This window comes from Balaenoptera physalus, assembly GCF_965194825.1.
Source record: "Balaenoptera physalus genome assembly, chromosome: 16".
Taxonomy (NCBI): domain Eukaryota; kingdom Metazoa; phylum Chordata; class Mammalia; order Artiodactyla; family Balaenopteridae; genus Balaenoptera; species Balaenoptera physalus.
In genome coordinates, this window is record NC_138898.1 from 86,845,694 (window position 1) to 86,867,640 (window position 21,947).

The 21,947-nt window shown below is 50.9% G+C and overlaps 1 protein-coding gene across 1 annotated transcript in view; it reads right to left on the reverse strand.

The window, feature by feature from the left end:
• MYH16 (myosin heavy chain 16) overlaps positions 1–21,947 on the reverse strand; it is a 66,992-nt gene that overhangs the window by 42,865 nt on the left and 2,180 nt on the right. The window contains 18 exon segments of the mRNA XM_082429171.1: positions 629–749; positions 2,094–2,095; positions 2,098–2,213; positions 2,895–2,982; positions 3,899–3,957; positions 4,748–4,871; positions 6,583–6,762; positions 8,561–8,731; positions 10,343–10,611; positions 11,485–11,623; positions 12,432–12,535; positions 13,976–14,074; positions 14,449–14,512; positions 15,467–15,559; positions 16,283–16,379; positions 16,713–16,740; positions 17,342–17,498; positions 20,125–20,268. Coding sequence (XP_082285297.1) covers positions 629–749; positions 2,094–2,095; positions 2,098–2,213; positions 2,895–2,982; positions 3,899–3,957; positions 4,748–4,871; positions 6,583–6,762; positions 8,561–8,731; positions 10,343–10,611; positions 11,485–11,623; positions 12,432–12,535; positions 13,976–14,074; positions 14,449–14,512; positions 15,467–15,559; positions 16,283–16,379; positions 16,713–16,740; positions 17,342–17,498; positions 20,125–20,268 — 2,055 coding nt within the window.

The window sequence follows — 21,947 nt, forward strand, 5'->3', positions numbered from 1 at the left end:
GCAGGTGACCCACTCCAGGCTGCACAGCGGCAGACTCTGAGCCTGAGGCAAAGCCAGGGCCCCTCTTGCATCACCCTGACTGTCACGTTGGGGTGCAGTCTGGTTGGGCAGGTGTCGATGGGCACCTCCCACCATCAGCCTGGCCCTTACAATCCTGACAGGACTCTGCGGGGCCAGGAAGTGGGACAGACATGGGCCCCATGAGTCAGGATCAGGCGGCCGCTCTGTCTGAGTCAACCCTGACTCGCCTGCCAGCTCAGGGCTGGGGCTCGCAGTGTGGGTGGGCTGGGATCAGGGTGCTGCACCCCCAGACCTCGCCCACACACGTACCGTGGTGCCCCGGTCCAGTCCAGGACCTTGATTCCGATCGGCTGCGTTTATTCTTAGAAATCTGTGGCCCATGCAGTCCTAATATTCTCCTGTTTATTGAGTACCTCTCTGTCTGAGCTGGGTTCTCATGCACGCTACTCCCAATCCTGTGAGATTGGCTTTACCAGCCCTGATTTTTCGGAAGAGGACACAGAGGCTCTCAGCAGCTGAGGGGCTTGACCGCCTGGTCTACGGCTGAGCTGGAATTCACACCCTGACACCCACCTTCCTGGGACAGGGCTGAGTGGGAAGACCCTACCTTGGTGTGTCCGATTTTGTATTCATTCGCATCCAAGTCGATGGCCCCGAGCAGCAGCTCTGAGGCCTTCTTGTTATCCACGAACCCCTGGGGAATCGCGCTGGGGTTCAGCACTTGGTACCTGTCGGGAGAGACGACGGCAGTCCCCATCATCCCCAAGTTGGCAGCCCAGGAAGTCTGCCCTCACAGTTATCATGGACCTGTGAGATGGCCTTCAAATCGGGGATTGGACTTGTTCCGCAGAGGCCCACGGCAGGCAGAGGGAGGGGACTGACAGGAGACACTGGGGAGTAGATGTCACTGTGGGTCTGAAGTTCAGCGGGGAGATGGCCTCAGAAATGAAGACACCAAAATCTTTCCTTCCTGATCTTCTCCTCCAGACATGGGAGAACCGCGTCTTCTCCTGACCTGCCAGTAGCTCCCTTAGTCCTTCCCCAGCTAGGGACTTCAAGATGACCTCTAGTGACCCTTCTTACTCCATCAATCTGTGGTCCTATGTTCTAGAGATTAGGGAAGGGGTCGAAGTAAATTAACCTCTCAGGTGGAGGTCTCAGTTTGGGTTCCCCCAGAATCAGACCTTGAGACCAGGATTCAAGTGCAAGTAGTTTATTTGAGAGGTGGCAGAGTTGGGGAGTGGGTCAGGGAAGCCAGCAAAAGGCATGTTATCAAGCCACTTATCACAACAGGCAACTGGGGCTTCAGGCTGCTGGGGGACCCTTGTGTGCGGGGAGCAGCTCCCCCTGGCTCACAAGCGCCTGTGTGCATCTCTCCCCAACCCTGCATTCAGTGATGTCACATTGGTAGCTTGAAGTCAGCCGTGGTGGGAGTATTTATACCATGGAAATCGGTAGATACTACAAATCATGGCTTCTTTTCTTTTCTTTTTTTTTTTTTTTTTTAAATTGTTTCTTGTGTTTGTTTATTAATCAGGACTGTTCCTTGCAAGTGACTGAAACCCAACTTGAACTACTTTAGGAAAGGGAGAGGAATGCACTGACTCATGAAATAAAAGGAGAGGTTGAATAAATAAGCCACAGAACAGGGCTTCTTTTCTTAAAAAAAATTTTAACTTGGAGGGCCCATTGTTAAACATTTACCAACACACAGCTGTCTGAGAGCCAGTATAGAACATGCCTCAGGGTTAGCCCATCATCAGGGTGAGGGAGCTGAAGCATTTATATGTCAACTGTCCTTAGTCATTGGTCGAGGGCTGCTCCTGGGGAGGCATTAATTCCTGATGCTTTCAGCCTGCCAAGTAGCAAAGCAGGCTCTAGCAGCCAGAGAGAGCCCTCGGGCAAAGAAATGCAGGTGCTGGCTATTGAAAGTCGGGCCACTGTGTACTGAAGTAGACAGTGAGATAGTGTCCATCACTGTACCCCTAGTGTCTGCTCCAATGGGACTACATTTATCAAGAGTCAACCCCTGGAGACCGAGAACTGTACTCAAGTTATCGGGAAGACACCACTCGCCTGTTTGAACTCTGGGTACCGCAGCCTGTTTGGGAAGCCCTTCCTGCAAATACGGATGCCTTCCAGGACTCCACTGCAAGCCAGCTGGTGCATGATCAGGTGGGCGTCCACCACACCTGCCAAGAGGGAGGGCACAGGATGGGGAGTCACTACCCTAGGGTACCCTAGGCCACTCCTTGCCACTCAAGGAGGCCGAACTGAATATCCAGGTCTTCAACCCTAATCTCCTCCAGTCACTGCCCAGGGTATCCCAGGTCCCCCACAATTCAGCCAAGGCCCAAAGGCTCTCCTGAGTGTGACTTCTGCCTAGGTGGGCACCACTCTGCTTTACAAAGTAGCTAGAACGTGCTGTTTAGATGATCCACTGTTGGAGGTTCTTTCAATGCCCCGTTTCACCCCAGTCATTCCTGGTGATTAAAAGTGGACTTAAGGGGCTTCCCTGGTGGCGCAGTGGTTGAGAGTCTGCCTGCCAATGCAGGGGACATGGGTTCGAGCCCTGGTCTGGGAAGATCCCACATGCCGCAGAGCAGGTGGGCCCGTGAGCCACAACTACTGAGCCTGCGCGTCTGGAGCCTGTGCTCCGCAACAAAAGAGGCCACGATAGTGAGAGGCCCGCGCACCGCGATGAAGAGAGGCCCCCGCTTGCCGCAACTAGAGAAAGCCCTCGCACAGAAACGAAGACCCAACACAGCCATAAATAAATTAAAAAAAAAAAAAAAGTGGACTTAATTTGGAGTGAACCCCAACTTCACACATCCTGAGGACTTCCAGCTGGGAGACATGTCCCCATGATGTACCTGATTGCTTGAATTCGTTGGGGACAATACAGCGGACAAAATGGGGGGAGGTGCTGTGGAGGGTGGCCATCAGCTTGTTCAACTGCTCCTGGGGGTAGAGGGAAAGGAAGAGTGAAGCTCGGCGTTGGTGTTGCAGGGCACCCATGCTCAGGAGAGGTATTTGTTTAGAGTTTAATTAATTTAATTACAATGACAATTCAGTGCTTTGGTCACACCAGCCACTTTTCAGGTACTCACTAACCACATGTGGCTAGTGGCTATCGTACTGGACAGCATATTGGACAGTGGCTGCCGTATTGGACAGAAGAGAACATTTCCATCATCGCAGAAAGTTCTGCCAGATAGTGATGCTCTCAAAGGTCCAGTAACTTGCCCAAAGTGACGTGTTTCACAGAGAGAGGGGCCCTCTGAGTTCAGTGCTGGCTCATCGTAGAATCTTGCTACTAGAAGGAACCGTAGTGCCTGTGTGGACAAATGCCTCGCCATTTTTAACTTCCCTACTGGATGATCCCTCCTCTTCCACTTGGATACGTCCAATGAGGTGGCCCACTCTGCCTCAGGACAGCCGGATCCTTGGGAAGTATTGAAATCATTCTTTGTGCAACATCTCACCATTGGCTACATTTCTGCCCTTGGAATATGTTTCCAGTAGTGCCCAAACTTTGTGGAAGTTGTGCCCAGCCCAGAAGACCTGCCAGCACAAGATCTTAGGCACTGATATTTCCACTTGTTATGTTGGGCAAGTCCCATCATTCTCTGGGTTTCAATCTGAAACAACGCAGTTAGACTGGACCATCTTTAAGGGTTTTTTCTGCCCTATGGTCCTGTGGTTCTGCGCCCTCTTCAGAAGGAAACGGACCCCTGAAATGAAAGAGGCAACCATAGGCATAGAAATGAAATCATCCTGTCCTGGGCCATGAGGTGGCAGCCAGACCACTACACCATTGGAAGGGATGGGTGGGGGCAGTGGTCACAAGGTGGTCTCTGGCGCAGCCCCCACTTACCCTGTAGAAGTTGAAGACGGTCATGAAGGAGGACCCTCGTTTCTGCTTCTTGCTTCCAGCTGAGGAAGAGAGACAAGCATGCTTCACATCAGTACCCAGCACGGGGGCAGGCAGCCCCATTCAGTGCTCTGTGTTGAGGACGTGCATTCTCTGGTTTTGAAAAGACTTGTCTGGGGACTAGATGAGGTGGGACCCCCACACCAGGAAAACGAGATCTACGAGGGAGAGGGTGAACGGGCTGACTGTGGCATAACAGTCACAAGGAGTGCTGTGCTTCCTGGAGGGTCTGTAGCCCTTTGTGATTTAGGACTGGCCCAAGGCAACGCACTGCTGCCATTGCCTGGGGAGGAGGAAGAGCCCGTGCAGTCTGGAGGAATTGCATGCTGGTGGCGCGCACATCTCTGAGCCCAAGGAGATGTGCAGCTCTTGTCCCTCTAAGTGGCGGCCCTGTTGGGTGTTCCCCTATGGGTCACATGACCTCAACTGGCTAGGAGGCGGAGCTGAGCTTGACATTTGGCTCAGACAGGAGAGCAGGGAGCAGAAAATAAGCACAGAGCTTTGGGGCATCAACTTTTCCAAAGCAATATCGCTCCACCTAGACGTGATATGGGCCCAGTGATCAATTCGGTTGATGGAAGAAGCTCCCAGGATGCATCTGTACCTCTTTATTGAAGTAGCATCCATAGCCGACCTCAAGCAACTTGTCATTTATTCATTCATTCGTTCATTCATTCATTCATTCATTCAACAAGAGTCAAATATGAGAGTTTTTGTTTTCTTTTTTTTCTACTTCTGGCTGCTAAAGGGTATCGGCACAGAGAGACTGGACACACGAGGGGTCAGCCACACTTGGAGCCTCCTCTTTGAAGAGAAGGGCTAGGAGCCCCAGGCTTGATTTCTGGAACAAGCCCACCACTGTTTCATTCAGGGGGTCTTTGTTCTTCTCCAGCCAGCCCGTGATGTTGTAACCCACCTGGAGGGGGGCAAATGCCAGTGGTTACATTTCAGGCCCAGATTCCACCTTTCAGGTCCCACAGCCAGAACCTCGACCTACATCTCTGTCCACTCTGGGTTCCCAGGACCAACCTTCAGCCCCATCTCCTGGGACTTCAGTTACTGTCCTGATGACTTGCCTGGAGTCCTGGGATGTCCATGAACCCCCATCTCTTGGGCATTTGCAGTTTGCCTGTCTAGAGCACCCTGTCTCTGAGCTTTACCCACACACCAGGACTCCCCAGCTACTCTTTGCCAGGTGTGACCTCCTCTTACATGTCTTGCTTTCTTGGCCACACTGAGCCTCCCTGACCCCTGGGTCTTCTTCTACCCAGGTTGGCTGATCTTATTCCTGGTTCAGTGATTGACCTTGACCAGTGGCATCCCAAGCAACATGAAGAACTCCCTACAAGGGCATCTGTTCTCTCCTTGCTGAGAAGTACACATCCCCCCGCCATTGCCTTGTGGGAGGGGGGCTCCATCCATCCAAACTGGGGGCTTCCTGTGTCCAAGTAATTGGACATCCACTAATTTCTGGTTCCCATTTTGCCATGTAGCCCCAGCTGGAGAGGCAAAGAGGAAGGTGTCTTTCAGATCCTTCCATTGAGCCCAGAGAACCTAGGGACGCAGATGAGAAGACAAAACCTTTGGGCTTTCCTTCTGCCATGTGGTGTATGATATTCATCACCTCTGGGCCTCATCTTAGAGCCTTCTTGGAAGTGCATAGGCCCCATTTGACTTTGGATGTCCCGTTGCTACAAACACTGAGCCCTTCTCATTTCATCGTGGAGGGTGGGGTGGAACACTGCAATTCGGCCCCAAGCCCATTTGCTCTGGGTAGCGGCGCAGTCCATTTGGCCAGTAATTGGCATTATCATGGTTGTTGAGATCATAAAAGCTTGGCCCCGATGCCCAGTCCAACAGCAGCTTTCCTGACAGCTCTGTCCTAAGCCTGCCATTTCCCTGCAGCGAAACCCAGAGAGGCTCAACAAACTCCTTGGTAACAGGAGGCATTGGCATTGATGGCAACACTGATTGTTTCCCCCATCAATTGTTCAAATAAACCTGAGTCCTGGCTGCACTTAATTTCCCTCTTCCCCAAGGACTAGGTTTGTCATGAGTGAAAAAGCCACTCCGTAAATGTCACCTTGTTAGTTTGGTGGCCACGTGCTGTCAGAGGGATGAATCAATCAACTGGGGAATAATTGATAGACTCATGGACTTTTTTTCCTTCTTTTTGCAAGTTTTGTCTGTTTTTTATTTGGCCTTGCTGCGTGGCATGTGGGATCTTAGGTCCCCCAACCAGGGACTGAACCCGTGCACCCTGCAGTAGAAGCACGGAGTCCTAACCACTGGACCGCCAGGGAATTCCCTGCAAGCATCGCCATTTCTGACCAAGATCGAAGTTCAGCCGTCAAACGGAGGGCCGTAGACAATGGCATGGCCCTGGCGGGTCTGAGGGCATGAACTGCTGGGCATCCTTGGCTAGATTGCTTTGAAACTCCCAGAGGGAGAAGTGAGGAGGAAGTGCAAGCCAGAGGTCATTTCGATCAGCTGATCACCCTGTTCGATGGTGGCTGGGTTAGTGGGAGGGAGGAAGCCTCAGGGAGGGTGTGGCAGGACAGACCTACATTTGTGGGAGCTGGAGGCACCGGGCAGGTGGCCACAGGGAGTGCCGAGGGGGTACTCACGGTGCCTGCATAGTGGACAAGCTCGAAGTGGGCCTCGGGCCCCTTGCCCTTGCTCCCCTTGGGCTTGAGGAAGTTGCTGGACTTGCCCAGGTGGTTGTCGTACAGGGCTGCCTTGAACGTGGCGTCAGTGGCCTTGGGGAAGACACACTGTTCCTCCAAGATGGAGAAGATGCCCGTGGGCTAGAAGGGAAGAGGAGCGGATGGCATTAGAGGGGGCCGACAGGGTGACTCTGGTGCTGGCCTGGGGCTGGTGGGAGGGGTGTCCCAGACCCCACGTGGCCAGCCAGGATGCAGAACTCTGGGCAGTGACCTCTGGGAATGGTCTAGTCTTCCTGCCACGACCTTTTAGACTTGAAAGAGGCTAGAATTCATCAGGTCCAAGAGAAGGGAAGACTGACGTCTCTGAGGGGGCTACATAGCTCCCCAAATGCTAATCCCACCCAAATAGTGGTGCCAGGCAGGCTTGGCTCTCAGAAAAATGGTGACATCATCAATGACACCTGTCTTCTCTTCTAAGGCAGACTCCTGGAAGAAGGCAACGCTTGATCCCAAAGCTCAAGCATGAGGGCGTTTCAGGCTCTGTGACAGCTGGACAGGCAGGTATTTGTAGGTATTGCGGGACAGGCAGTCCACTGCCCGTTTTGGAGACTTTTCCAGGGAGGTAAGGCTGGCCCCTATTGAAGACCCCTGGCTGCCTGGATGATAGCTTCTCTGTGATGGGCCTGAGGGTGAACCTCAGAGACAAGGTATGTTCTTTCTTTATTTTTTTAACTTTTTACTTTGAAATAATTTCAGGCTTGCAAAAATGGTGCAAAGCATTCCTGTATATCCTTCATCCAACTTCTCCAAATGTTACCATAATCTCTGTACATAATGATGAAAACTAAGAAATCAAACTAAGAAATCAAAGTCTGTTCGGACTTTGTTCAAATTTTGTCATCTGTCTTTTTCTATCCCTTTTCTGCATTTAATCAAACAGTATATATTATTTTTTCTTTTCTTTTAAATTTTTTTTTTAAGTTTTTTTTTTTTTTTATAAATTTATTTTATTTGTTTATTTTTGGCTGCATTGGGTCTTCGTTGCTGCACGTGGGCTTTCTCTACTTGCAGCGAGCAGGGGCTATTCGTTGCGGTGCATGGGCTTCTCATCATGGTGGCTTCTCTTGTTGCGGAGCACAGGCTCTGGACGCGCGGGATCAGTAGTTGTGGCGCACGGGCTTAGTTGCTCCGTGGCATGTGGGATCTTCCCGGACCAGGGCTTGAACCCTTGTCCCCTGCACTGGCAGGCGGATTCCTAACCACTGTGCCACCAGGGAAATCCCCTTTTAAATTTTTTTAAAAGATTTATTTCACTGAAGTGTAGTTGATTTACAATTTTGTGTTAATTTCTGCTGTACAGCAAAGTGATTCAGTTATACATGTATATATACATTCTTTTTCATATTCTTTTCCATTATGGTTTATCACAAGATATTGAAGATAGTTCTCTGTGTTATACAGTAGGACCTTGTTGTTTATCCATTATATATATAAAAATTTGCATTTGCTAATCCTATATATTCCTGAGTGAGGCCATTTGTTAAAACATTCCCTATGGTGTGATTACAGGGGAGGCTAATAGATGGCCTTGGTTAAAACCCAACTCTGCCGCTCATAGGATGGATGACCTTGGATAGGTGACTTCCTTTTTCTGTGCCTCAATGTTCCCATCTGTGAAATGGTTATAATAAATTCCTCCCCACCATTGGTAGCTTGTGATGATCCAATGAGTGAAGGCATAAAACAGCCGAACTAACAGTGGCCATTGCAGTGGCTGTTGTACCCATTTTGCAGAGAGGAAGCTTGAGGTCAGATAAACTGAGGTCATCAGCCATGTTGCTGACTCCCCTGAAACCACAGGCCCCAGTGAAATCCCTTCCTGAGATGTGCCCCAGGGTCCCGACCTCTCTGCAAGCCCCTCCTTTGAGAAGTGTGGTACCTTTTCCAGGAGGTCGACGCAGGCCTGCAGGTCAAGGCCAAAGTCGATGAAGACCCATTCAGTGCCCTCCTTCTTGTACTCCTCCTGCTCCAGCACGAACATGTGGTGGTTGAAGGACTGCTGCAACTTCTCATTGGTGAAATTAATGCACAGCTGTTCGAAGCTGTTGAACTGCGGCAGGAAGACAGAAAGAGGTACATTAGCCCGGACGCAGACACAGCCTCTCCCGGGATTGTGAGCTGGTCCACAAGCAGAGCTAAAGCTTGCTGAGGGCCGACCAGTGTCTGGCATTTCCCCGGATGCACCCACCACCTGGTCAGCGCTCCCATCGGCCCTGTGAGAAGCCCTTCTCAGCTACCCTCCCCTGCAAAGGCACAGAGCCCGGGCCACCCAATGCTGCTGCCAGCACCCGAAACTCAGACTCTGGCCCCGTGTGGTTCATGAACATCAACGTGCGAAGAACCATTTTATTTCTCGAGATGGATCACTTGAGATGCTTTATGGGTCTGACCGCCTGTGTGCCTTTAGACAGTTCTCTCTCTCTCTGGTTTTTCTCATCCTCATCTGGAGGATGCAGCTGTTTGAGGGGTTTATAAGCCTTTTTATTTTTTTTAAACCAGAGACTGCTTTCTCTGAATGAAACCCCGTGCTGAAGCCTCATACGAAAAACGGGTCAAAGGAGAGGTGCCATTGTCATCCCAGAGCAACCTGCATGGAGCACGTACACGTGTCAGACCCTGGCTAAGCTGCATCTGCTCAAAACCCTTCCAAGGCAAGAATGATCAGCGTCCTCATCAAAGACGGGGACACGGAGGCACACAGCTTGGAAGTGGAGGAGCTGGGATTCCAGCCCCATTTGTCTATCGCACCTGCCCTGCTGTTGACACAGGTGTCCTCCTCTCTCCCTGGCCTCACCCTGCTGGCCATCAGCGGCTGCCCAGGAGTCCAGGCAGCATGGTTTGGAAACTCTCTCTGAGGCTCTTTCCACCTGTGGAATTAAATGATTCTACTGTAGACAGCAGCCACATTAGCCTTTTAGAGCCTGAGAGAAATTGGGCTAAACTGTTCTTTTTTTAACCCATCTGTGGCTAGTAGAAATCTTAGAATAATAGGACAGTGGAGCTGAATTGGACCTTAGAGGTCATCTCTTCCAGCCTGCTCATTTTGGAGTTGAGACAACTGAGGCTCAGAGAGGGATCGCCACTGTCCGAAGGCCACACAGCTAGTTGGTGGCCAACCCGAGTCCAGAACCAGCTCTCCCGACTCCTAATCATGCTGCCTCCAATGACAAAGGTAAAATCTTCCTGACCCACGGCACTCGTCTTATGAGGAGACCTGAGCCTCATTTGTGTGGGCAAGAGGTGGGAGCCACCAGTAGTGTGCTGATAAATCAGCTCTCTCTCTCTCAAAAAAAAAAAAAAGCCTGATTTGTAGTGTTGGCTGATCTCCATGGTGTAAATACACCTCGGACATGTGTCAACAGGGTGGCAACTGGTCACAGAGTTCTTGAAAATTCACCAGTCAGTTCTGGTGAGCCAGTACAGGCTGGATCCAGCCAGCACGGTGCTCATTCTATCTGTATGTTCTCCCCGTTCTTTGTGACTTGGCACTGTACAAATGAAGATGGAACTTTCCGGAGACCAGAAGTCAGAGAGCCAGGAGCAGACTGAGATGGGCCGGCCCCCGGTCCAAGGTGAGAAACAAGAGAACCTTGGTGAAAAGTCGCTTATCAAAGGAGAGTGGCCACCCCAAAGCAGAGACGGAATGCGAGGCCAGACACACCTCAAAGATCTCGAAGCCGGCAATGTCCAGCACCCTGATGAAGAACTGCCTTTGCATCTTGGTGTCCAGGGTCTTGTTGATCCTGACCACCAGCCACTTGAACATCTTGTCATAGATGGCCTTGCCCAGGGCCCCGATGGAGTTCTGGCACTGTTCCATGTTCTGGCCCTTCTGCACAAACTCGTTGCCTACTTTGACCCGGGGCCTGGTGATGCCCTTCTGGAGCTCCCCAGAATTGAGACCCATGAGGTGGGCGACTTTGTCGGCCACTGAGTAGGGATGGAAGAAGCAGGTGAGTGAAAGAAAGATGGTGCCCTGCCGCAGAGAACCCCAGCACTGTCTATCGTCTTTAGAGGAGGGGTTGGGGGGAGGGGGAGGAGACCCCCATGTTGCCAACAAGAAAACAGAGGTCTGAAGCTGTGCCATAGATATACCGTGGAATACTATGCAGCCATAAAAAGAACAAAATTTTGGCATCTGCAGCAGCATGGCTGGACTTGGAGATCATTATGGTAGGTACAATAAGTCAGACAGATAAAGACAAGTACTGTATGGTATCACTTATATGTGGAATCTAAAAAATACAACAAACTAGTGAATATAACCAAAAAGAAGGAGACTCACAGATATAGAGAACAAACTAGTGGCTACCAGTGGGGAGAGGGAAGGGGGGGAGGGGAAAGATAGGGGTAGGGGAGTAAGGGGTACAAACTATTAGGTATAAAATAAGCTACAAGGGTATACTGTACAACACAGGGAGTATAGCCAATATTTTATAATAACTATAAATGGAGTATAACCTGTAAAAATTGTGAAGCAATATATTGTACACCTGTCATTTATATAATATTATACATCAACTATACTTCAATTAAAACAATTTAAGAATGAGGGGAAAAAAAAGAAAACAGAGGTCTGATACGGTGTCCACGCTTGCTCAAGGTGAAGGGGCAAAACAATATAGAAGCCAAAATTATGTCTCCGACTCTGTCGTGCCTTCCCAAGGATCTTTATGTCTGGATATCAAAGGAACATTCTCGGTTTACAGCGTGTCTCTGAAATGTGCAGGAAGCCCTAGAGAGCCCCGAGCCCCTACCCCCGCCAGCTGCTTCCTCCCTGCACAGCCCCCGCCCCACACCTACCCTCCGTGGTGTCCACTTCAGCCTGCTCCTCTCTGGGCTTCCGCTTGAACTTCATGTTGCCAAAGTGCATGATGCCCCCAGTCAGCTTATACACGCCGATCTTCTCCTCGGGGCTGAAACCCAGCACGTCAAAGGCTACCTGCAAGGCCACAGGGAGAAGAAAGCCAAGAAACTCCTGGCTCCCTGTTCCACAGAGTGGAGGCCACCGTGGGGTGGCACCTATAGGCTGCTGCGGCACGCTGTGGACTCTGGAGGTCAGACACACCCTGACCAGAGAGAGAGAGGACTGTTTTCCTCCAAGGAGTCCAGACCAGACGCTCCATGAGATAGTCATTGTATTTCTTTAACCTCTCTGGCCTCAGTTTAGTCTTCTGCAAAATGGGTGGTGGTAGGTGGTCATAAGGATAAACCAGAATGATGTGTAAATGTTTAGTCCTGTGCTTGGCACATAATAATAACCAGGAAGTAGTGTTATTCTTCCCATCATTATTACTGTTTAGGATCCTTGCTAGGTACTGGGAGAAGGGGAAGGCAAAGGTGCATCAGGAATCAGTTCGGCTGTCAAGGAGGAGAGAGTACACAGTATTCCTAACAGAATTCTCAGGTGCTCCATGTCACAAAGAAGGAGAGAGAGGGTGTCGTGGGAACTGGTGAGACTAGAGGGTCACATCTAGCTGGGCTGGGGAGGAGGAAAAGTCACATGGAGTAGTCGGCCCCGTTAAGTCCCTATTGCTTTCCAATTCAACTCTGCAAAGAGAAACTGCTTGCTACGACAGCCTTGGGGAAAATGCCAGCTGCAACCCCGGAAATCTCCATGGGAGAATCCAGGCTGCTGCCTGGTGGCTCTGAGTGTCCCCCACCCCATCCCCGACCCACCCAGTACTGGTGGCAGTGCCTGCAGGTCCCCCAGGTTTCCCTGTCTTTCACCAGCCACGCTGAGTACTCACGTCTGTGACCTGCAGCTCCTCCCCGTCGTCCATGTTGTCCACCATGGTGACGCCCGGGCTCACCCAGCAGTACTGCTTAGGGTTGGGGACCAGCAGCAGACTCTCTGCCAAGAGCAGGAAAGCGGGTTAGCAGCGTGGTGACACGTGGTTTTCTTCTTCTTCATTTTTAACCCGTATCTCCACATGCCTCCCATGTGCCAGGCATGATGGTGTCATCGTGGGGGTTACAGGGCTGAATACGACGTGGTCCCTGCCCTCTGGGATCACCCAGAGTCATGGAGGGACTTGAACAGGGCATATGAAGAACTTTAGAGTGGCAAGAGGGTCTCTGGAACTTGGTTGTGCCCTTTGTCACTTGGTGCAGTACCTGGCACCTAGGAGGCAACCAGTAGATATTTTTGGAATAAACGAGTGCATATCTTTCTCCTTTCTCTCTCCTGTAAAGAGAAGGTCGCACTCAAAGGCAGAAGGTAACAGGACAGTTGCAGCAGGCAGTAGTAATCACTTGCATATAATATGCATGGGATGTTGTCACTTTTACAAAGAAATATGCTCACTTCTATTTTTCTTCAAATATGTGCCCCTCTTGGTCTATCTTTGTTTTTTCACTTTTGGAAGAGACATGGATGCAAGAAATATTTTCCTCTCCTTTCCTCTCTACTGTTGAGAAAAACTACAGCCCAGGAAGGAAGATAAATGGTGCCTGCCACTCTGCTCTAGGGTCAGAAAGGCAATAGAGCTTGGTGGGGAGTGTGGTAGACAGGAGCGCTTGAGCTCCATCCAAAGGGTCCACCACCACTCAACTGCCTTGATCAGTGCTACATGGGAGGGCAGGCCCATGGCTACCAGATCTTCTGCTATTCCAGAGAAACCAGGAAATAGGGTTTTTAATGTGAAGTTTTCCAATTTCAAAATGGCATCTATTAATTAAAAAGTACACTGTGTCCAACACAAATAAAACACACCTGTGGGTGGGGGATGATACCCAGTGCCTTAGTCTCTGGCTGGGTTAGGAGGTGTGTATGTGGAAGACTGAGCCTTCATCCCTCTCTGGACCTTAGATCCTGAGCAGGTCTGCCATGGACAGTTGAGCAGGTTGTTGCTTGCACAAGGGCATCAAGCTGAGGGGGTGAGTGCAGTGTGCTTGCCAAGCTGTGTACTCAGTGGGCTACGTCCACTCAGAGGGGAGCCTGTCACATGCAGTCGTCCTGGGCTGACATCTCTGCTGCTGTCCGAGCAAGACATGGGGTGTCTAAAGCCCTATATCCCAGGTCCATGTCTCAGCCATGAGTTGCAGGCATCTCAAGGCCCCATCTGTGAAATGGGCCAACAACAGTGTGAAGCCTCATAGGCTGTTGTGAAGATGGATGTGAGTAGAACTTTGAGAAGCTTCCCTGTAACCTCTTCACATAACTCTAAACTAAAGGGATTCATGTAGAACTGCACGTATGACACCAAACCCTCCATACATGGGAATGCTTTCGTTATTGAAAACAGAGGAAAAGCGAGTTAAGGGACAATCAGACAGACATAAAGATCTTTACCGACAAGCTCAGGCTTCTTGTTAGAGAGAATCTGGTAGAAAATGTGGTAGCTCCTCTCAACTGCTTGCTGTGAGATGACACGAGATTTCTCTAAGAGATCTGGAAAAGAATAAGCAGACATGCCCATGAGTTCAGCCCATTCTCCTGGAGTGCAGGGCTCCATGGAAAGCAGGGTTCCCCTCCCCATAAAGCCCAGGGCCATGGCCAGTCATGGGTCCACTCTTCTTCTGCCCCAGACCCACGGCCTGGGCGGGGGGCTGGCTCCTGAGGGGGGGGAAGCCGGGGGCAGGGCCGGCCTTCTGGGTGTGGCAGGCTGTGTTCAGAAGGACCCCACACTTGAGTCCCTCTGCTGCTGTTTTGAAATTCTTAACGCTTTTTGAGCAAGGAGCCCCGCGCTTACATTGTGCGCTGCACCCCATGCATTGTGTAGCTGGTCCCGGCCCCAAGAACCCTCCCAAAGCGGCCTGACTCACAGCTCTCGATGTCAGCTCCGGCCAGCTTGCCTGTAGTTCCGAAGTGGATCCGGATGAACTTGCCCTGAGCAGGGAGGAGAGGGGAGGGTCGTGAGGGGGAACGTGTGCAGCTCTAGGCCAACTTGCGACCCGGGTTTGGCCGCCCCGCCCCCCGAATTCTAAGGGCACCACAGGAAGGTAACTGGGCCAGAGGCGGCTGTATGTGGAGTTGTGGGTTTCCCACTCGAATGCGCAGAGAAGGAGGGTCTTGGAGCTAAATCTAGGGTCTGGGGGTAGCCTGCAGCTTTGGGACCTTGTGGGGCAGACGAGTGCCCCACAAGAGGGGCTGGGGCCCTTTGGAATTCGGCTTTGAGGCAGGAGTGGTGGGAATTTGGCCAGCCACATATAGGGGGCGCTGTACCACGTCTCCTTATGGAGAGACACCACATCCCTCTCCCTGACCTTTGGCAGAACCAAGGACAAACTCTCCTGGAAATAGGACTCTCTGTATCTCCATCACCTTTTGCCCTCACCTCTACTCACCTGCCCCCACCTCCTCCCTGCCCAGCCCTGTTTCCCCAGGCAGTGAGAGGCCCCAGCCGGAGATGGTGGTTCAGCAGGGAAAGGCAGGGCACTACAGAGCTCCTTCTATGACCCCAGCTCCCACCAGACCAGCTTCAGAATCCACCAGGGCCCCGGGAACAGCGCCTCTCCTACGTCCGGCCAGCCGTGGTCCCCCTGGTCGGGGGCGGGACGTTGTCAGCTTCGAGCCGCTGCAGATCTCTGGCTCTCCTGTTTTAATTTCTCAGCCCCTCCATCACTGTGTACCCACATCTCTGCATTCAGGCACCTGGATGTCAATACTGAACTGGGCTCTAGTTGATATAGACCCTGACGGATAAAAATCTCTGGGAAGGAGATGCCATGACTTGACTCATCCCATTGGTGAGTTTCAATCAGCCCTGATTTCCTTCCTTGGAATGGAGTGATAATGCCTGTCCTGCCACCCCCAGGGCCACCACTGCCGCTGTCACACTTAGAAACGGGAGGAATTGTTGTTTCTGGTGGTCTTGGCGTTCCCGAATGCCTCCAGCACAGGGTTTGCCTGGATGATTTGATCCTCCAGGGACCCCTGACCCAGAGAGAAACACAAGGTGGGGTGGCTTGTCGGCTGCTGCCTGGGGACCCAGGGCTTTCCAATGACAGTGGCGTATGTGCCAGGAACCCAGGAGGGGCACAGCCTTGGGGAGGCAGGGAGAGCGGGACTAGAGGGGACTTGGGAGGAGGGCCACCGCCTAAGTAAGGACTGTCCCCCTGCAGACCCTGACATTGGAGGGCCCCTGCCAGATGAGAGGCTTTGACTCTTAGCTGCTGTTTCTTCCTTTTGCTCTTGGTGGAGAGATTCCTATGTGAACCTGAAAACCCTTCCCCGGGCATCCCTGGTCTTCCACTGAAGTCCTCCTTTCCTCTTTGTCAGCTTTTTACAGCTGCCCCTGGCCCAGCTAGTGCTCCCTGCGCTCTGGGGCTGCCAGGGCCTGCAGAAGCAGCTTAACCAGGAGCTGGCATTCCCCTTTCTACCCTGCTAAGCACAAGGGGCTCTAGCATTGGCACTTCTGGGGGCAGACGTGGCCTGGGGTATCAGAGTCCATCCAGTGGGTCAGATCCGGGACTGCAGCCACCTTCTCCCTATGGGTCCCCACCCAAGTCGCTTCCCTCCAAGCCTCAGTCTCCTCATCTGTAAAGCGGCCCTAACCCAGAGAGCAGCTGTGAGGCTCACGCGGGCTCTGCTGTGTGTACCCAAAGGTGGGGAGGGGGCTGGGGATGAGAGGCCCCGAGTGTGCCCAGTTGGCCCTACCTTCCCATCCGAGGACTGTTTGCCAGTTCCTCCGATGTTGGCAAAGTACTGGATGACCTTCTTCGTGTTCTCAGTCTTGCCTGCACCAGATTCTCCACTGCAGGTGGAAAAAGGGAGCAGACAAGTGAAGGACAAAGAGGGGATTGGCCGCAGAGAAGCAAAGCGATGAAAGATACGGGCTGGGCATCATCACATCGCACCCATCAGGGACAGACAGGGTGGGGCAGGAGGGGACTTGGGGACATGGAGGCCCCCCCCCCACTCGGTTTAGCAGATGCAGCCTTAGTCGTCCCCGCTAAGCCCACTCGCCCTCTTCCTGCAAATTTCCATACAAAGTCCTGCCAATTAATTCTAAGAAGGCTTAATGACATGTGTTAAGACACAAACCTAATTATATGTCTATAGACTGAGAGGCAGGAGGGACACTTACGTGATTAGCATAGACTGATTTTCACGCTCTGTAGGGAGGGAACCGTCAACAGGAAGATGTAATTAGAAAACACTTAGAAACTCGACATTTGGCATCACCCTAACCACACCGTCTGCATCTCCCTGCATCCCACCTGGCTTGGAGCATGGCTGCAGTGGCCCGCGGATGCCGAAGACCTAGGATCCCATGGGGTCTGAGGCTACACGCCTGCCTCTGCAGCCCACATCCTTGCAGAAGGGGCCAAAAATTTACCAGCCACTCTGTTTCTATAAGCACCGTCCCATGAAGCTGCCTAGTCGTAAGCAACATAAAGAGAAATAGTAATAAAAATCACGTTGTACCGTATGGTGAAGATCGCACAGGGAATGGTTAAGGGTTGACTTGAGTTCTGGACATTATTTAGCTTGGCATCCCATGTTTTTGTGATGCTTAAATGAGATGGGGTGTGAGGTAGGGCAGGTACTTAGCAAGTGCACTCACCGAGCAATATTTTAAAAAATCTTCAACGGGTGATGAGGTGTCAGGGTTGGGATTGGGTAGCACATGGGTCTAATACATCTGGAGCTCCAATGGCAAAGGGACTTTTCTTGCCCTGCCATGACAGTCCCAGCGGACCCCATTGCACGCATCCATGAGCATGTTGTGGTAGGCGATGTCCGAAATGGAGAAGAGGTGGGGTGGCATCTCCGTACGCTTCTTGCCTTTGTACATGTTGGCCACGCGGGCCCCGTAGATGGGCAGCCATCGGTAGGGGTTGACTGTCATGCAGAACAAGCCTGAGTAGGTCTGGCGGGAGAGAAGGAAGATGGTTAGCTGGCCCTCCCTCCTGATGCCGTCTTCCCTCCAGATCCTGGCCCATCACAGAGCATCCTGGCGGGATCATCCTGTCGACCTAGAGAGGTACAGTGATGTTCTCTCCGGGGGAAAAAAATCTATGTCTGAGTCTATTCAGTAAACAAAACCAGTCTTCTCTTTAATATATATCTGTTTCATTTTCTTTTGGCTTAATTATCTGAATCCATAACATCGTCATTTGTATGGATAAATACGCAGCAAAAGGTCCCCCAACTGCTCAGTGTCGCCCCCTCCTCCCACAGGGAAGCTCTGTGTTGGTTTCTAATACCCCTTTCCACGGTTTTTGATGCACATATACAAACAAATCCAGAGACACGTTCCTATCCCCTCACCTTGTTTTTAAAACAAGCAATAGTATTCTATGATACTGACTTATTTTTATTTTTTTAATTAAAAAGTTTTTTGAAGTATAGTTAATTTACAATGTTGTGTTAATTTCTGCTGTACAGCAAAGTGATTCAGTTATACATATATGTATATTCTTTTTCATATTCTTTTCCATTATGGTTTACCACAGGATATTGAATATAGTTCCCTGTGCTATACAGTAGGACCTTGTTGTTTATCCATCCTATGTATAATAATTTGCATCTGCTAATCCCAAACTCCCAATCCTTCCCTCCCCTACCCCTCTCCCCCTTGGCAACCACAAGTCTGTTCTCTTTGTGACTCTGTTTCTGTTTCATAGATATGTTCATTTGTGGCGTATTTTAGGTTCCACATATAAGTGACATATGATACTGTTTTATGTCTTGCTTTTTCCACTTACTCTACGGGGGAGATTTTCCATGAGGGTTCATGGAGTCCTTACTATGTGGACACAATCCAACTGGTGGACAACTGGGTTTGATCTACTCTTAAGAAGAGACAGACACCCCCTTCTCTTTTCTCCCCATGGCAATTTTTTAAGGAAATCATCCCAGTTTTTAAAAATCAGAGAAACCAATGAGGTAGTGAAAGAAATTATTTGAGGGCAGGAAATGGCCAAATCCATGGGTCCCAAACTTCTCCTGCTGGACACTCACATTGACCTCTGGTGCCCCCTCTTTTCAAGTAAACTTTAAAACTTTGCATTTTGGTCCAAGTGGGGGTACATGGCCCCCCCAGTTTCTCCTTAGCAGAGCTGCAATATATTGTGTTTTTAAAGGGAACCTTATTAAATAGAAAGTGATCCAAAGAAAGGGGAGCAAAGAGAAGAGGAACAGAACCCACGTAAAGACTTGAGAGGATGAGTCACTGGGTCTTATCCTGGGACCCAGCCACTGAGTCACTCTTTCCCTCCAGCCCTGTCTGCAGGGTGCGGTGGGGCAGGTAGTGGACCAGAAGCTAGTTCTGTCCCTGTTTGGGTCAGAATGTAAAGGAGAGGTCCCCCGCCACCCTTGCAGGAGGGACACGAGAGGGCAGCAGTGGGGGCCTTGGAGCTGTCCTGCCTGCCCCAGTTTTTCAATCAGTGGTTCAACCGCGGTGTTTGGATTTAAGAGGAGACTCCTGCCCTGGTCCCTCAGGCCACACTCCACAGAGCCTGCAGCCCCTTAGCCCAAAGACATGGTGTGGCCACCCACAGGAGCAAGGGCTCAGCTGCAGGGGGGCCCTGAGTAAGCACCAGCCCTAAGCTTGGCCACTGAGCCCACACGGACATTCTCAGCCAAAGCTCCAGGCTCAGCCAGGGGCAGATGTGGCTCTTCCCAGGCTGAGGTTCAGTGATGCCCCACTAGCCTCCAGGCCCAGCAAATATCCCCAAGAACTTTCCAGAGATCCTCCAGCACTGCATGGGGCTGTGGTGCTGCTGAGGGTCTGAATCTGGAACTAAAGTAGTGTTGAGGAGGACAAGGGAGGAAGCGTGTGGCAGTTCTCTTGGCTGTCACCAAAACCCAGAAGAGGAAATCCCCAGCAGCCTCTGACCTTGAAGTCAGGCCCCAGCTCACTTAGTACTACCGGATAGCCTCTTTCCTTTTTAGTAAAGACATCTAGAGAGGCAAACACCAAAACTTCCTTATATCCCATTTTGAGTTTAGCCACCAGCACCTTCGGGAAGTCGTAGGATTTCCAAGATGGTCAGGGGGACTGATGGTAACCCGCTTTGCTCATCCTAGCACAGGGCTCAGTGTTTGTTGAATGAATGAATGGTTGGATGGAATTGGCTAGAAGGAAGGGAGAAAGGAGGGATGGAGGAAGGAAGGAAAGGAGAGATGAATGGATGGATGGAGGGTGGATGGGTGGACAGGGAAGGACGTCTACTGAGGCCACATGAAATCACTAGGGAGAAAATGATGTTTTGATTGGAGAGTTTGCAGGGGTGGGGTCAGGAGGAAGACTTCCGGATGACAGCCTCAGCAAAGGGTGTGTCAGCTGCCCATGGGGATCGTACCATCACTGAGATGCCAAAGCCTTGGGGTGGAAATTCTAACACGTCAAAAACGTGGTCCCTCTGCCCTTGTCCCAGACATAATGTGTATGGGTTGCTGGGGAGGGTAGAGTAGCTGCCCCCTCCCCATCAGGAGAGGGGCAGAAGATCTGCAGCCACCCCTTCCTCCCCACACCCAGCCCTGGCACTCACATAGATCCTCATGTTGATGTAGCATTGACGCAGGTTGTCCAGGACGCTGGCCTCGTTCAGGAAAGTCATGTCCGCCATGTCGCTGACTTGGTAGAATTTGGGTGGGTTCATCTGCTGGATGTCATCCTTCTTCATGGTGACCGTCTGGGGGGGTCAAGACACAGCAGCACATGCGTTAAGACATAGTACTGTCACAGCCACAGTGGCATCGGGCACAGGGTACCACCACTCTCTGGTGTCCTGCAAAATGCTGGAATCAGTGGGTCCACCTCCTGGTCCAGCCATGTCTCACTGACTTGGGATGGGGAAGAACTTCCAAGGCCATATGAGCCCTAACTGCCTCCCCTCTGAAGTAGGGATGACAGTGGCTTCCTTGGCTGGTTGCTGGGAGGACTATATATGAACTTAAGTGGCATCAAGTAAAAAGACCCTGAAGTTCCTTCCCTACATTCAGAGCACCTCCGACCTGTGTTTCTCTTCCAGCCAAGTCCATTCTGGTAGCTGATCAGAACTTGCTCACTGATCCCAGGGACCCTTTGCAGAGATGTGACTCTTGGCTCTCTGCCTTGAGAATTAGTGGTGGTTTCTAAATAGCAATGAACTTTTCCATTAAAAATAAAAAGACATTCCTCTGCTCCCACCAAACCACCTTGAAGGATAAAATTGAAAGCAAGCAAGCAAGCAAACAAGACCAAAAAAAAAAAAAAAGACAACAATGATGAGCAGTAGATATTTTAGGGTGAAAATAATATAGCATTAAGAGTCTGGAGCTCCTGTGCACAGCAGGCAGATCCCATCCCCGCTCTGCACCCCAATTTTTCCTCTGTAAATGAAAACTCATGCCAGCTCTTAAATGGCAGTGTCTGGGTCCGAAGCTCAAGACATGTGATCCAGAAAACAAATATCTTTCAGTTGCCTGAAGCCTGAGATGTGAGGCTTAAACACCTACTGGGATTTCTGGGCCTTTTAATAATTTATGAGTCCAACAGGCAGATAATTTGAAATCTTGACAGTTCTGGAAAATCCACCCAGTAATGGTCACCACACCCCTAGTAAATCAGGCTAGGTTTCATTCAGAGCCCATTTCTGGTAGTTGCTGATCTCTGGTCCTCGCCCACAGGCAAACTCTTCTCTTACAGCCCCAGAAGAGAAATGGAAGCCTGTGCCTTTATCGCAGGAGCCAGACGAGTCGGTCTTTTCTGTCCCAAACCCGGCTGGATGGCCTGTCTACCGCAGATGCTCACAGAAGTTGTGTTGTCCTTAAATTGCACCCACACCGGGGCCTCTGGGGCTCCACTCTCATCATCCATCATTCGTGGCAACACTGCAGTGCCCTGCCTTTCTGAAAAGGATGTTTCTCCTGAGAGGTAAGCTTGACTTTCATGTTCAAACCCACTTTACCACAGCTATAGCCTCATCTTTCTGTGGCCACTCCCCTCAAAAGGAGGAGAGGCACACAGTAAAGCTTAGATGTTGCAAGTTCTGATCGTGGAATGTCTCTGTTCTTTTATTGGTGAAATTAACCAAGGATAGACTTCACACTCCCCGGCTGCAGCCCAACCATGGAAGATGAGGTGGTGCTGTAGAGGGGTCACGGGCATTGGAGCCAGATACAGCAAGCTTTGAATCTGAGTTCATCACTTCCTGTCTTTGTGACTGTAGGCAAATTACCTAACATCTCTTTGATCCTCTGCAAAATAGGGTCCATACATCCTACTATATCAAGTTATTGAAAGGGTTAAGCAAAAGGTCTAGCGCCTCCCCAGGAGTCTGCCCCAGGGGAGGGGTTTCATGAACCAAAATTTCTATCCACTCTCTCAAGT